Source organism: Asterias amurensis, chromosome 1 (assembly GCF_032118995.1).
Source record: "Asterias amurensis chromosome 1, ASM3211899v1".
Lineage (NCBI taxonomy): Eukaryota > Metazoa > Echinodermata > Asteroidea > Forcipulatida > Asteriidae > Asterias > Asterias amurensis.
Window position 1 is genome coordinate 21,721,910 of NC_092648.1, and position 17,034 is coordinate 21,738,943.

Here is a 17,034-nt window from a genome sequence, read left to right on the forward strand (position 1 = left end):
TTGCCTCGCTTAATTCAAGTGATTGGTTGACATTTGTGTTCAACTGTGTTGGTAGGGAGAGAGAACATGGTATTTTCATTTTACATTAACTTCTATTTTCCTTTTAAGGAAATAGTGTAGGATCTGTTAAATATCAAAGTTAAAAAATACTGGTAATCTAATCATTTGTATTTTATCTGCTCTCATAAAAAAAATTAAGCTCAAAGTGTCAACAAGTAAAAATTATACTTTAGCCCCCACCCCCTAAAAATAATCCCCCAACATGACCACCACAACAACATATTTCTGGGGGCAGGCTTCTTAAAATATGAACCTCATTTAAGGATGTTAACATCATGTTTGTATGATACATTCTTGAAAACTAGGGGGTTGGAATAAAAAAGTCCTCTTCCTTAATCTACTGTCTCAACATCTCTTTACAGCACAACAAGAAAATGGAAGTGGCTGAAAATTAAAGGAGGTAGTATTTGTGGGGGCTAGGAAGTATCTTGTGAAGCCTGCTCTTCCTCTACTGCCGTTTCCGCAGTGGCTTCCTTGGCCGCAGGCTTCTCGTCCTAGTAAACATCATACCAATAACAAAGCCTACTCATAAATCATGTATGATTAGGATCACATCCCATTCCACAGATGGACACCAGATCCCTTCGGGGTGGAAGCTGTTGGTTTGTAAATCCTACGCCTCGATGACAGCGAGAGATAGATAGAGAGCGAGGGAGCTAGCCGAGTTGGGCTGGCCAGTTTCTTTGTCGGAATGTAGAGGGATCAGATATGCAATCAGGAGATTGCCCGATTTGCTTCGTTTACTACGCAAGTTTAAAGGTCACACAGTGGTGTTTTTATGGGAGAACTGCCAACAATTTGCATCTCACAATCAGTCAGAAAGATTTTGTTCAACATTATGGGTGATATTTGAAATTGAATTAACATAATCAATAATAAGTTTCCATACAAGGGTTCTCCCAGGATTTATTTTTCCATTTTTCTTCATAACTTTTGGGTATTTTGGACCCAAATGTTTCTCTTTGGAATATTTTTTACTTGGTGTATAGGGGCCTATCTTGTACCAAGTAACATGAGATGACAATGTTGTGGTTCTCATTGAAGTTTTGTTGTGTTCATTTCAAATCTTATATCAATCACATGCTATTGATTATATTAGATTTTCATTTCTTACGCTTTGACAACTTCAGGGACCATAATTTTTGGGTTAGTCTCAGGGGATCAAAGTCTGCCAAAGATAACATATAAAACCTCCACAGTTTTTCAGTTATCGGTTAGCTGGATTGAAGAAAAAACACTAACTTTTGCTAATTTCCTAATATTCTAGCTTTCTTCTTAACTCTAAAAAGAAATGTGAAAAGGTAGTTTTGTTTGTAGCGTTTGTATGACATTGATACGTCATGCAAACACTCACTACACATGACATGCCCATCAATGGGATCACCCATTGGGAAATTAAATTGCCTCAGTTGGGATTGTTTTGAAGGCTTTTCAAGTTATATACGCTAATAAACAGCTAATCTTCAAGTAATTTAAAACTCTCAAATGGCAGAAAAACTACCTCCATGGCGGTGTCAGTCATTGATTAACCTAATCCAGACAGCTATCCATAGCCCACAAATATCTTTCATGTCAGTATTACTGAGTGACTAATTAACCAGGCAATCATTTCCAATTCCAAAATTTCATAAACCATGCAAGCAAATTAGAAGGTGATATAAAGCAAGCAAAGAAACAAAAAAAGTGTGTGTAATATACTTGTGTTGTGTCTGTAGTCTCCGCTGCAGCCGCAACCGGCTCCTCCTTGGGCTCAGTAACTGTCAAGGACTCGTCAGCCTGTGTGTAGCATTTGGCAAAAAGATGCAAATCATAAAGCAGTGCTAACAGCCAAATTAATTGATTGTTTATTAATTTCCAACAAGAGAAAAACAAGTAATTAAACTGCCTCAAGGACAGGTCTAAAGTGTCACTGCCTTTTATACCTTTTTGAATGTGTTTGATCTTGATTGGACATTTTAAAAAACATGAACAAGTATAAACTGAAGAAAAAAACAAAGGGTTGAAGAAAAAAAACGTGTGAAAACCAGTCAAAAGCAACAAAAGGAGCATGTACTTGTTCTGGGGTTTGTTCATCTACTGTTTTGCTGGCTTCTGGCTCAGATTGCACTTCGGCTGGTTCCTTTGGGAATACAACAAAAAAGAACAAAACAATGAAGCAGAGAACCTGTTAGCAATCAGCCAATTAAGAGCAAAACAAAAATCACACACTGTAATTTTTTTGGGGAAAAAACCCCCAAGTTAACAAGAATAACGCAACAAATCATGCTTACAAAAGGGATCGGATGCATGCTCTATGCAGCATTGTGACAAAATAATGTGAAAACTTGCCGAGTGTGACCCCACAGGGCTGTCTGTGTGTACTTTAGGCGCAACATATTTTTTGACGCCCTGATTACTTGTTTCATTTCTCATTCACAGGTAAAAGTTTTGTAGTCAGCCTATTTTTAAGTTTGCTGCAAATTCAGACCCCTCGTATCCAGATCCCCTACAACAGCTAGGAAAGAAACATTCAGCCTATTGCTTGTCTTACTAAAGTAAAGACTGTAATCTATGACTGGGATCTGCTAAAAAATTCAATTTCAATTTGCAAAGGACCATTAAACCTGCTCTAACATAATCAAACGAACTCAAAAAAGCAGGGCAAATCAAATCAAAAGAAAAAGTGCAGTACTTGTGGTGTTTCTTGGACCTCTTCTGTTTTAACTTCTTCTGGTGCAGGTGCTACCTCAGGACTCTCTATCGCCTTCTCTTCCTGTGATGGTGATATTAATAAATCAATTAACAAGCGTGCAGGTGCAAATAAAAGGGAAAAAAAGTAACTTAAAACTGCCATGTTTTAATGTACATGTATGCATATTAAATTCAGAGCTGTGGGATTCTGAATAAACTTCTGCATTATGCAAAAAACTTCCATGGAACAGGACTTCAATAAGGCAAAATCTAACCTTTGTATTACAAAGAAGTTGTCCTCCTATGAAATCGAGCAAGTGGTTAAAGCAACAAATGTATGCATGTTTCAAATGTATGTTTCTGTAAACAAATGATGTGACTTTCAACATTTGTAAGCATTGATCAATCCGAGGCTACATGTAATTACTTGTGGTGCTGCATCCTCTTGTCTGTTCTCTTCAGGTTCTGGGGCTGCTTCAACCTTGCTTTCTGCTGGTTCAGGGGCCACCTCTTCTTTGGTTTCTACTGGTTCTGGTTCAGGGGCCACTTCTTCTTTGCTTTCCACTGGTTCAGGGGCCACCTCTATTGGTACAGGGGCTGCCTCTTCCTTGCTTTCTACTGGTTCAGGAGCTGCTTCTGGTTTGTCTTCTACAGGTTCAGGGGCCACGTCTGCTTTTGTTTCTACTGGTTCAGGGGCAACCTCTTCTTTGTTTTCTACTACTGGTTCAGGGGCAACCTCTTCTTTGTTTTCTACTACTGGTTCAGGGGCTACCTCTTCTTTGCTTTCTACAGGTTCAGGGGCTACCACTTCTTTGCTTTCTACAGGTTCAGGAGCAGCCTCTTCTTTGCTTTCCACTGGTTCAGGAGCCATTTCTTTGCTTTCTACTGGTTCAGGGGCTACATTTTCTGTGCTTTCTACTGGCTCAGGGGCCTCTGTTGATTCTGTTTTGGGGGGTTCTACTTCAGACTGTAATTTGAGGTTAAAAATAAAATGCAACAAAACAAATTAATTTTTTCAGTCAAGCAAAGCAAACAAAAACAAAATATTCAACACATACACACAAAATAAAGCAAAACAAATGTGAAAGTGGGTGTCAAAAACCTAATCAATTTGAATTGTTGAAAGCTTAAGGTTTTTTGACTTTATACAAAGAACATTTCTATTAGACAACTAGGTCTTGAAACTTAAACAAAATGTATAAGGCCATAAATATTTGGAAAAGACCAAATAAATTATTCCTCTAAGCCTTTAACATTACTGAACTTGAATGACATTTGGACTTGGCAATCTGAAATATGCATCAGTAAATTTTAAGAGGAAAAAAAAGGTTTGAAATGCACTAAACTATAGGACTTAATAGGATTTGAGTTTACTGGCCAGGGGTCTATTGAGTATTCCAGCCCTGCTTATGTCCTATTTAAACATTCAGATGGGAATAGTAATATCACTATCCCGTTTGTAAACATACATAAAAAATGTATATGTACTGGGATCTGCTAAAATATTCAATTTCAATTTGCAAAGGACCATTAAACCCGCTCTAACATAATCAAATGAACTCAAAAAAGCAGGGCAAATCAAATCAAAAGAAAAAGGTTCAGGGGCCACCACTTCTTTGCTTTCTACAGGTACAGGTTTATTGAGTATTCCAGCCCTGCTTATGTCCTTATTTTAAAAACATTCAGATGGGAATAGTGATATCACTATCCAATTTGTAAACATACATAACAAATTTATAGGTCTACCCATCACAGAGGATTCTTTTAGAAAGAAAACATAAACAAGTAACTCATCGTTTTGCCAAGAACTGAACTGGAAAATCACCACAGTTTTCATTTTCAAGAAACAGTTTCCTATTAATTAAATGGCTTTAAGTTGGAAGATGAAAACCTACAGTGGACTGTCTCACAATAACCTGACACAATTTATTGCTCGCACAAAAATAATATTCAGATGCTGGGGAGTTTTCTTGTCGACATAAAAAACTTGCAGATTTAAATAAAGCTATCCAGTGTAAATGCAAAGATATCTGTTGTTGCCAAACCAGAAGGCAACTTTGAAGACGCCATACATTTACCTGTGTTTCAGCTGCGGCCGGTTCCTCTGTTTGCCTAGTCTCTTCACCAGTGGCTAATGTGGATTCAGCTGGAGTTGTGTCTTTACTTTCTTCAGTAGTGTCTTTAGTCTCTGCTGGAGTGGAGGCTACAGCAGCAGGTTCCTCTGTCTTGGTCTCTTCGGCTGCTGCCGGACTTTCACTCTGAAGATAACGAAAAAAAATAATGAAATAATAAGTTCAGTGGGAAAAACAAATTGCAATCATGAACTAAGAAAGGTATGTGGTAACACCATGTGAATATCTCTTTGGAGTAATGTTGGTTCTGGAAAAAAAAACACAGTGGTTAATGACTTAACGATTGGATCAGTATGCTCTGATCCTCTTCAGACCGTCTTCAGATCATCTTCAGATTGTCTTGCAATCATGTTAAAACAGACATGGTAGTCTTCCCCTTGTTGCGATTTCAAAAAATTTAAATGGCCTCTCGGATTTTCCAGTGTACATAAGTGCACTTTTGAAAATAAAACCGCATTCCCCTTCTCATTCAAAGCTACAATGTCCCACCTGGGCCTTACAGTATTTCACAGAGCTTCTTAACATCTTAACATCTTCTTAATTGTAGTGCTCACTACACAATTTCTATTCTATAAACCCTGCAGCAGTGTAAGTTTGGGGAAATGTGTGCTAACTTTCTGGGCCCAATATCATAGAGATGGTCAACAGGAAACTGTGCTGAGTAAATTCCTGAAGCGAAAACAAAACAAAAAAAACACTGAAAAATTAAAGCTGGAAACCAGTCACACACAGTATTACCATTACGTTGTGTTTGGCTGGCGGACTTATTCTAGTAAGTAAATAATATTTTATGCTTAAAGCCATTGGACCCTTTCGGTACAGAAAAAAACAAAAAAAGTTCACAGATTTACAAATAATTTACAGGATTTACAGAAGGTAATGGTGAAAGACTTCTCTTGAAATATTAGTCCATGAAATGCTTTACTTTTTGAGAAAACGGTAAAACAATATAAATTCTCGTTAGTGAAAATTACGGATTTATTTTAAACACATGTCATGACACGGCGAAACGCGCGGAAACAAGAGTGGGTTTTCCCATTATTTTCTCCTGACTCCGATGACCGATTGAGCCTAAATTTTCACAGGTTTGTTGTTTTATATATATAAGTTGTAATAAACAAAGTGTGGGACTTGGAAAACACTGTTTACCGAAAGGGTGCAATGGCTTTAAAAGCAGCTCTGAAACTGGTCATGAAAAGGAATAATTATACAATCACATAAAAATGGCGTCCTTTTCAGTGTACAGTCACACATTTTTTACAAATGTCTACAATTTTAAATTGCACTTAACAATAGTTTATAACCTACAAAAAGTACAAGAACTGATGCTTGATTCAAAAGTTGGATTTATTTAATTCATGAGTTGGAATTTTTTCTCATAACAAGCTGGAATGCAATAAAGATAAAGTCAGCCATCAACTGGCTGTACACGTGTACATTACAGAGCAAGGACACAAGACTGTGAGCATTACTATTCATCCTAATTACCCCTTTAACAATGTGGATCTCTAGATATGACATTATCAGTCAGCTTTGCTAATCACTTCACTTAGTTTTACCAGCAGTCCATGGGTTTTACTACATGTACATGTAGCATCATCATAAAGTGAGCTAGCATCAAGGTCATCACATGTCCATTCTACTAGCCTACATATATCAGGATTTGCCCAGGTTTCTTTTTTTAGACTCCCAGAATTTTGTTGTTTAGACTCCAGGAGATTAGTATGGAGATAGAATTGGACCTCAATGCTTAAACTATGCAAGGTCATCCTACCTCCATGGTCATCCTAAACATGCAATCAAGCCACACCCTGTTGAGCTCCTTACTATGTGCATAGAACGGACCATGGACCTTCTCTGTGCTCTAATATTAGCAGTGATATATCCCAAACACTTATTTCTGTTGAGAGTTCTAAAATAAAACAAAACAATTAAAAAATTGCATTTCCTTTTCCTTGTATTAGCATGGAGCAATAAACTCTAGTTTATTGCTCTGTGGTATTAGTGAGCAGTTAACAACAACTAATTCTATTTTCCCAGTTCTAAAATTAGAATTTTTGTTTTTTAACTGCTTTTTTTTATTGTCTCTGATCTGTGCCAGTGCTTTAAAGCAAAACATTACAAAACATTCATCTACGGCTATACACAACAAGACACAGATAAAACTCATTTAGAAACATCTCAGGAGGAGCAGGATTGTCAACAATATCCCAGGAAACATTCTTGATTTGAAGAAAGAGAGATGTCCTGGCAAGTTTTAATTGATGCCCCACAAAGATGACAGTAGTTTAATTCAGGGTAGATTTACGTGGGTCGGTTGGGTCCCAAGGTCCAGCTCCCCTTTACGACCACATCAGGTGACTGGCATGAAGTCAAAGATCCTTGCCAGTTTACTTGTTAATTTTCTACAACATGTGTTACATTTAGTCACAGGTTGTACAGCTGCACCAAATGAAACAGATTTTAAATTTGAATACAAACCTAGAATCAATGCAATTTACACAAAATAAAGCGATCTTAATTACATTACTGTCACGTGTAGCCCGTGGCTCTATTGTGCGCCTATGCAACATTAGAAAATCTGGTGTAAGAAGAGAGCCAATCATTCCCTGGAATGTTGCCAAACCTGTTCTGACTGCCATTAACATGGTTAAGGGGTGGATTTCGCAAAGAGTTAGGACTATTCTTACCTCGAGTCAGGACCAGCTACTCGTCCTAACTTAGAACTATCCATGCAATTTGTATATCTTATAGGACTAGTCCTAAGTTAGGACTAGTCCTAACTCTTTGTGAAATCGACCCCTGGGCTGCCATTACAGTATAATTACAATTTTTCTTGATTTTTAAAGCAATCTATTTATTTTCCAGTAACTTCCAAATTGAATTTTAGTTTAATTTATAATTTACTGTATGTTTGACAACACTGTTGTTCAGTGCAGGGCTACATATATTGTAGAGGTATGTAGCTTTTTAGCGTAAATACAACATTTTACACTAACATTCATGATTAAGCATAATGTGAGTGCATTTATGCAGGAGCTTTCGCCTAATATGAGGGAGAACTGTGAAATGACTTATTTCATACAACTTGGATCAGGGCTAAGAACATACCTCGGAGTTCCTTGTTAAAGATTTACAAAACACCACATTTTACGCATATATCACAGATTTAAAAAAACAAATCAGATGTCTTTGAAAAAAATTGTCTGAATGTGCAACTGTTGTAATAAAAATTCAAATTCTAACAAAAGAGTACCTTGATGTTGTTTATCAATACAGATATTTAAACAAATAAAGGACCATTAAACCACAACATCTGTGTTTGAGGTTGACCATCATAAGGGCCACAGATGGGACAACAAAAGAATAATGTTGGCATTACAAATTTAACTCTGTCACACAAAAGCATTGAGAAATGTTTTCCCACCCTTGATATTGTCCATTGGGATTCTACAGGTATCTTCTTGTGGTCAAACCAGCCCCTTCCCTCCATCCCAGGTCTGACAATTCAAGGAGGCAAAAAAGAAGGCGATTGCCTCCATGCCCCCCTGGTCAATGCCATCGTGCCCTGGACATGCTCTAGTAGTAGCAATTAGTTAACAATTTCCTCATAGGTTGCCCTTTACCAAGGAGAACATGCCTTTGTGCCCTTATCCTTTCAAAAACAAGCATACAGGCCTGCCCCCCCCCCCCCTTTGATCTCCATTTTCATTGTTGACCCACTAATAATATTAATATTCCCAAAGTTTGACCCTATTTCTTAATTAAGATAATTCTGTAAATCAAGACCTAAGAAAAAGAAGTCAACTCAAATTGACATTTGCACCAATTGATTAGAATTAGAAGTTGAAACACAAGTGTCCAGCAGCCACCATAGCCTCCAAGCACTGGACTAATTGGATTTGTATATTTTATTAAATCTGTCATGGAATTCACTGGTGACCTGACACCCTTCAGATTCACTACCTGCTGTCACAAAGGTGAAACGATCGTGGGTACTTCGCTTAGTTTACCTTTCACATTTTAAAGTCTAGTGTAGGTTAGTCAACAGCTCTGTAAGGGTAATTATTTGATGACTGCCTGTTTTTATGCCACTTAAACATCGGCTTATTTGTTGAAAAAGTTAATTGCCCATTCATAAATACCCCAGACAGTTCCCACAACCCCACGCAACAGACTCTTCACAAAGTTTTTGAAAAAAATATTTCAAACCTCAAATTTTCAACTGTCAAAGTGTCTGTAATTATATTTTTGTAACGTTTTTTAACAAAGCGGCGTTTATGAATGGGAATAAAAGAGTAGTGACTCGTTCTTAAAACCTCCGTTTAAAAGCTTGCAGGGTTGTTGCCGTGCGCTAAAGGCCCTCACCTTCGGCTCGGGCCTTTATCACACGGCTACTCGACCCTGCCGGCTTTAGACGGCCGTGTAAGAACTCGTCGGTACATTTTTATTTCCTTATTTCTGACATGTTATCATAATAAAAGAAACTATAATTAAAAAAAACCATTTTACTACAGTGAACTATTTCTCTATTAATTTTTTTACATCTACTGTTTCCTCTTCTAACATTTCCTCCGAAAAAAGAAAACCCCCCAAAGTTTTATACATTTAAGAACTTACTTTAAATGCCTATCTTAACATTCCAAGGCTAAGTTCTTCCTCCAAAACCAATTAGATGTTTTTTAACACATTTGATTCATCAAAGATCCATTCAAATATGTTCAGTTGTTAGGGTCAGAGAAGATTCCAAGGCAAGTCTCAACAGAAATAACTGTTTAAAAATTGTTACTAAGTGAATCACTGTAATGTAAAGGTCATTTCATGGTTTGCTTTTTGTTATCATAGAATTGTTCATGAGGTAATAGTTACAGAATTTATTATTGTGGCATTGAAATTTTCTTGTTTAACTTTTTGTTTTATCTTGAAGGTTTTTTCTCAAATCCTTTACATATTTTCATTTTAGTTTTTCAAAAAGTTATAACATTGTTTTTTTCATCAAAAAGATATTTTCAACATGTCTTGGTCTGTTTACACACCACACCTGCCTATTATTTCTCTTGCCTCACCACAGCAATTGTCTTAAACAAGATTCCAACTCCTCAAAGATGGCAGTTTTTTAGCTGTTTTTTCCTATTGTAGGCTAGATGTGGTATGGGGGAGGGGGGGGGGTGGATAAATACAAAGTAGAGTCGGAATATAACTTTGCAACTTGTGATCAAAGGTAAGATTTTAGGTTATACTTTCTTAACTTGTTTCTTTTTTTTCACCTGATTTAAAGGAACACGTTGCCTTGGATCGGACGAGTTGGTCTATACAAAAGCGTTTGTAACCGTTTGTTATGAAATGCATATGGGTAGAAAGATAATTTAAAAGTAGAATACAATGATCCACACAAGTTTGCCTCGAAATTGCGTGGTTTTCCTTTTACTGTGCGAACAAACACGGTCGGCCATTTATGGGAGTTAAAAATTTGACTCCCATAAATGGCCGACCGTGTTAGTCGACGAGGTAAAAGAAAAACCGTGCAATTTCGAGACATGTTTGTGTGGATTATAGTATTCTACTTTTACAGCATCTTTCTACCCATATGCATATTATAACAAACGCTTTTCAAAGACCAACTCGACCGATCCAAGGCAACGTGTTCCTTTAAACAAATTTGACTGGTCATGTCTGTAACGGCAGTTCTTCTAGCTCAGACATAGTCAAAGCAAAAGCTTAGGTATGCCAGCATTCTTGGTGCCTCACCATAATAATATTATGACTACCGGGATGTAAAAGGAACCAGGCAACAGAAAGAGAACACTCCGACTTTAATTGGACAAATCCTAAAGAGTAAGACCTAAGATAAAATCTGGGGAGAACAAGTGAAATAGCATTATGGAGATCTTGTTACACTTAATTGTTAATCAAGTCAATGGGTATGGTCCCTATTATTTTGTATATTGGACAGGGGTGGGGCCAGGTTGGGGGATGTGTAACATTCAAAAGTAGTTTTCAAGAAATGTCACAAATTTAACCAAACACTTTTCATCTTTCGTAAGTGAACTGAAAAACTAATACAAAAGATAGGTTGGCTTTCAAGGTTGACACCCACTGTGTATGAGCAACATCTTTTCATCATTAAGATTGGTGCAGTTCCATCCAAACCAAGGGACCACTCATTCAATATACAATTTTTTACCAATCAATACAATCATCAACATTTATTCGAATTTCTGTTATTCAAAAGTGAACACATGGAGCCTAAAATGCACACCAGAACATGATCCAAAGAGACTTACATTTTGCTCTTCTTTCCTCTTGATCTTATCCTCCAATGTATCCACTCTTCGGTTCAAGGCAGCGATGGCGCCCCAGATAGCATTCAAAGTATCCTGAACTTTTGTATCAACCTCCATGACGACCCTTTTTTTACAAAATACTCCTCGTCACGACGTTCAATGAGCAAACTAAGACTGAGATGCAAGTCACAAACTTTATGTTTCGATGGAGAGTCTGCCGATACAAAAAGTCTCCTCAAAAAGTCACAAAGTTCCTCACCCAACGATGGTGTTGTCCTACTGATGACTTTCATCAAGTTAAACAATGCTTGGATCGGGGCCAGCTGTATACTGACTATAGATGACACCAGGAGCCAAGTGCAGTCACATGACACTTACCTTACCAATGGGATGATGCACATGATGCTATTCATCAACTAGTAGACCCACAATACATGCTGCTGCTAGCTGGTCTAGGAGTGGTCTCTTTATTTGGTATTTTATAACCTTTATTTCATTACCATTTTTTTTTTTTTTTTTGGCGAGGGTGGTAATCAAATTCCCTTGCATCAGCTGGGTGCGACTGATGATAAGAGATTTGCTTTGATGTGTTAATATTTACAGCAATTCTGGAGGTTTGGTTGTGGGGTTTTTTCTTTACAGACTGGTTCATGTGCTGGTTATTTGTATAGTAGTCATCCACATACACAGTGATGAGGCCCGGTTTGACAACAAGGGGTGACCAGGGAGAGAGGATGCGAGTTTCACATTCCAAGGAGCTGACTCAAGGAGGGGTTGACATGGTTTTTTTGTTGGATGGTAGCCAAGCATAGTGATGCAGGTTGTTTTGTAAGATCGTGAGCTGTAGCCCGTGGTTACGCAAGATGAAGGGAGCGCATATCATCTCCCTCATTTCATCATCGCTGACATTGATACATTCCCGCATGATGATGAGGCCTTTGTGATATGTGCCTAGTCACAAGTGAGTCAAAAGTCAACTTGTCAAATGCTTCAAAGTGGTAAAAAGGACTACCAAATATAAATAGGAGACAACCAACGAAGATTCACAAACATTTATGTGACCACAGGATGCCTAATTTACAATCAATGGCGATCCATTTTTCCTTCTCATATCTTGAGTGTACATGATTGAACCAAAGTTAAAACCAACAAACACTCAGAAACAAGTCATCATCAAGTCGAGGGCCATGTAGAAGTTCTGCCCAGTGATTTTTGTCCAGGTATTTTGATCCAGCATGCAGGAGCAAGTACTACACTTATTATAGTAGTTTTAAAAATATGTATTGAACATTTTGTTTTTAACTTCTCTCTGAAGTAACAAATGGTAAATCCTGTATGAGTGGCTAAAGGAAGACATGTAAAGTGCATCATGCCTCATATTGGGAGTGGACTGGGAAATATTCATGCAGCATTTCAATTCATGAGTAAAACAAAAAATCCTAATTGGAAAATCATCTATGCAGTATTATTGTCATCTGATATTCCAATGTTAATGAAATTAAGTTCAAGACCAAGGCTGACTCAACAAACATCCAACCCACAAAATAACATCAAAAGACCACAAGTCTGGTAAACCAACCAAATAATCCACAAGAGACTCCAAATTCAAAGTATCTAAAAACCACAAAGTCTAGTACTCTTTCATTCCACATCAAGACAATTGAATACATTGTGAACCTACTACATATTAAAATATATTTAGGCTTAATCATGTGTTTCAGTATTGGGAAAAAGTTCATACAACAATATTTCCAGAGGTTTTAAAATCTGTGAGCTTTCAGATTAAAACAATTCATGCACTTTATCCTAAATGAAAACTACACTGTTAACTGATGATCTTTTTATACACAGCAAGAAGTTTAATGCAGACTCAGTCCAGTCACAAAATTGTGTTATTTCTGTCTGGTTTGTGACCTTTCAACAGTCTGTAGGATCTCTGTTTAAAATGTAGCTTTTTGAATCCATAAATCTAACACTTACATTTAAATCTGAAATCCACAAATGAAACATACTTACATGATGTTTTACACCAAGCATTTTCAGATTCTTGTACGCTTATCTCGTCTTCAGAAGAAGAGTTAAAACAAAAAGCAAGATTGATGGTCTGTCCCAAAGAGTAAATTTTTCCAGCAATAAGTAGTTTCGAGATCAGACCCATCTATTTAAGGCAACCTTGAGAAATATCCCATAATTTCTGCTCTTTTGAATAATCTCATTCAGGAATCACCACTGGCAAAAAGTGAAGGTGGCAATGTGAGTTTGACGTACCGAAGGCACTTATTGAAACTATTTGTACCCTGACTTCATGCTGGTTTAGCTTTTCTTTTCTAAACAGTCTCGAAATCAGCAATAATCATGTTTAGAAATTTAGCAATTAGACTCTAAGAGAGCCGTATATTGTATCAACAGGGGCCAATTTGTTGAATCTAGTAAGCACACAATGATCTCCGATTAAAGTTTCTTAGCAGAGAAGGATCACTAATCACAACACCATGTGGTGAATACTGTTTGTGAAAGGGCTTGACGAACCTCTGGGCTAAGCGAATTATGTGTTCTCAAACCATACATCTGCTAAGCTGTTCTCTTAATTTGGACCCAGATCTCACGCAACGCACAGATTTCTTCCACCAATTTCCTTGGGTTTCTTTTAAAATGTCAAGAAATGTACGAATTATAACGTGAAGGAAGATTTAGCTGCACCAGTGTGCGCACACATTAGCACAGGGACTGGTGGGTTATTTTGGTGAGGACTGACAGGGGGCTTCAGATGTGTCATGGTCTCTGGACTAAGCTGGATAAAAAATAAAGTGCCAAAAAATTTGGCAGGAATGTTACCCACTGTGCAAGCTATTTGTTCATTTGTTCTGAAAAGAACATGGTATTTCAAAAGGATTTTTAAACGATAAAACGTACATATTGTATCTCTATTGTAGGTTTTTCAAATGAGTACCAGATCACCCAAAATATTGGGAAGTTTCTGCCACCCCTCCCCCCTCCCCCACGGCAACATAACACTATTTACTCAGGTTTTGCACTCAGAACAAATATCCAAATTGGTTATTGAGGATTCAGGAAGGACCCCAAGCCCATGACATCCGGCTTTCTCATGTCACAACCACTCCACCAAAAAGAGCTTATCAAGTGAAGTGAATAATGAGAGGCCGAGTATGTCTTGGCTCATCTTCCTTTCCTCCAAGGAGGAAAAGATGTGAACATTAAAGTCACCTGGAAATAGAATTTATTTTTCTTTCAAACATAAGAGTATATGCTTACGAACAATAAAACAATTTTTTTAGTAATTGTTTGTCACGATTTATATGTTTAAAAAATATATAAAGTTGTTTGGGGGGCCGACTCCGCCTACCCCTTTTGTGACGTCAATCGAGGCAGACTTTGCCTGCAATGCGTATAGTAAACACACGTGCAAAGTACATGTACGTCTAAGTCGTGAGTTGGTACATTTCAAAAAGTGTTTTTCTGCATTCAGCAGCAATACACCTGGTTTGGCATTGCCTGAAAAAAACAATTATTTTTTTTTGAAACGTACAAACTCACGACTTGGTCCGTACATGTACTTTGCAATTGTGTTTACTCTAGGCATTACAGGCAAAGTCTGCCTCGATTGACGTCACGAACAGCGCCCTCACGGGTCGGGGTCTACTCTTAAATTTGTAAATAACATAAGAACTGATTTTTTAAAACCTTAGTTAACTGTTTATTCACATTCCACTCATCAAAACACATATATTAATGACAAAAGCTTTATTTTGAAAAAATACCACTTCCAGGTGACTTTAAAGCTGAGCTCTCATTCTAACACAAGTGTGCACATCTAAGCTGGCACCGCGGAAGGTAATCAGTTCGAATCCCACCCTTAAGCAAATTGCCTTTGTTTTTTGTTTTACAGGACTTGGGGAAATACTGAGTATATTTATAAAGTGCTTCATACACTTCCTGTCTAAAATAAAAAAACAAATAAAATTGTTGTCACCAATCCTTACAAAAAGGACATACCCAAAACAAGTCCATTATGTATGTACTCCTTCCTACATTACGTGTTAAAGTAAATAAGTTTCACACATTTTTCTGATGAAAACTGAACAAGCTGGACTCTGACAACAATTGCTCACCTGAGTGCAATTTTTATAAATAACACCTTCACACCATAAGACTTAACCTTATTTTACAGAGACTGCTATCTGTTTGTTGTCAGTCAACATCAGTGAATATTATAAACACAGGGCCCATTCCCAAATGAACATGGCCCACAGTGTACATTATGTACATTAATACCCTTACAAAAACCCGTTCTCTCATTGTAACCTATTAACTTTGGAATAGTCTCCCTCCATCTCTGCACTCTGCTTGCTAGAGTCACTTTATTTTTTCAAGAAGCTGCGTTCAAGGTTCATAAAACTACTTGTAATGTAACAAGCAGTTAATGCAATGTAAAAAAACTACTTAAAGTCTATTCTGGAAATAAAATTTCTTTTTCCTTCAAACATTAGAGTAAATATGTTAATGAACAATAAAGTAATTTTTTGAGTAATTGTTTGTAATGATTTATACGTTTAAAAACTAGATAAAGTTGTTTGGGGGTGACTCCACCTACCCCTTTTGTGACTGCAATCGAGGCAGACTTTGCCTCTATCGAACACACGTATGTGCAAGTACATGCAAGTCCTAGTCGTGAGTTGTCTTTTCGAAAAAAGGTTTATTTCTTGCATTTTTCCGGCAATGTCGACCAGGTGTATTGCTGCTAAAATGGGGTCAGTTTGCAAAGTGGTCCGGTCCGACGTCTTTTCCAGCGCTGTAGAGCAAATACTACGAGCCGTCATGCTTCAAATATCGCGCCTCAATTGACGTCATGAACAGCACCCTCTCGGGTCGGGCCTACGTTTAAATTTGTTAATAAAATGTAAACTAAATTTTTAGAACCTTAGTTAACTGTTTATTCATATTGTGCCCATCAAAACACATATTTAAGTGACAAAAGCTTTATTTTGACAAAGTACCACTTCCAGGTGACTTTAATAATAAAAATTACATGGGTACAGATTTCCTGGCCTGCTTTTATGACTCTCTCCCCATCCCGATAAAAGAAAGAATAAGACAGGATGAACTGCTTTCCAATTAGTCATACAGCTAGCAAATAATTTGAAAGGATAGATAAATTCAAGAAGATAAGTATTGTTTTTAGGCCTTCCAGTTTCTAGGACACTACAAACCAATAGCATGCAGAATAGATTTCAGTTTCAAGTACAGCGACCTCAACATGGTGACAGTTGGAAACATTCCCAGAAAGACACGAGAATAAGATTCAGTTTTTATTGACTTTAGTGATCAGTTCATTCCATTTCGTTTCACTTATTTAGTTCTGGTTGTGAAGCCAATGATTCTCAGAAAAGTGAACTTTAATATTTAGACTCGCCAAGAAGCCCATCAAAAGAAGACAAGGAAGGAAGTTTCAGTTTTAGATGTGGAAGGAAAACCCCAGAGATTTATTCCGAGGATCAACACAATCAACTTGCTGGACACTACAGGTTATTGTCAAAGACCAGTCTTCTCACTTGGTGTATCTCAACATGTGCATAAAATAACAAACCTGTGAAAATTTGAGCTCAATTGGTCATCGAAGTTGCGAGATAACTAAGAAAGAAAAAAAACACCCTTGTCACACAAAGTCATTTGCTTTCAGATGCTGGATTTCGAGACCTCCAATTTTAAAACGGTCTGTAACCCAAATTTGTGGAAAATAACTTCTTTCTTGAAAACATCTCTTCAGAGGGAGCAGTTTCTCACAATGTTTTATACTATCAACTTCTCCCCATTACTCGTTACCAAGTATGGTTTTATGCTAATAATTATTTTGAGTAATTACCATTAGT

The 17,034-nt window shown here is 37.3% G+C and overlaps 1 protein-coding gene across 13 annotated transcripts in view; it reads right to left on the bottom strand.

Moving 5' to 3' along the window:
• Positions 1–17,034, bottom strand: part of LOC139949516 (uncharacterized) — a 45,851-nt gene that overhangs the window by 10,231 nt on the left and 18,586 nt on the right. For 6 of the 13 annotated variants that reach the window (XM_071948566.1, XM_071948336.1, XM_071948175.1 and 3 more), the window contains exons 2-6: positions 4,809–4,988; positions 3,158–3,697; positions 2,732–2,812; positions 2,114–2,179; positions 1,759–1,836 (exon numbers count right to left, since the gene is read on the bottom strand). In XM_071948566.1, the coding sequence (XP_071804667.1) occupies positions 1,759–1,836; positions 2,114–2,179; positions 2,732–2,812; positions 3,158–3,697; positions 4,809–4,988 (945 nt within the window). Of the gene's footprint in view, positions 1–1,758; positions 1,837–2,113; positions 2,180–2,731; positions 2,813–3,157; positions 3,698–4,808; positions 4,989–11,146; positions 11,510–17,034 lie in introns of those variants that run through there. The other 7 variants (XM_071948645.1, XM_071948487.1, XM_071948094.1 and 4 more) reach the window with 4 other exon arrangements.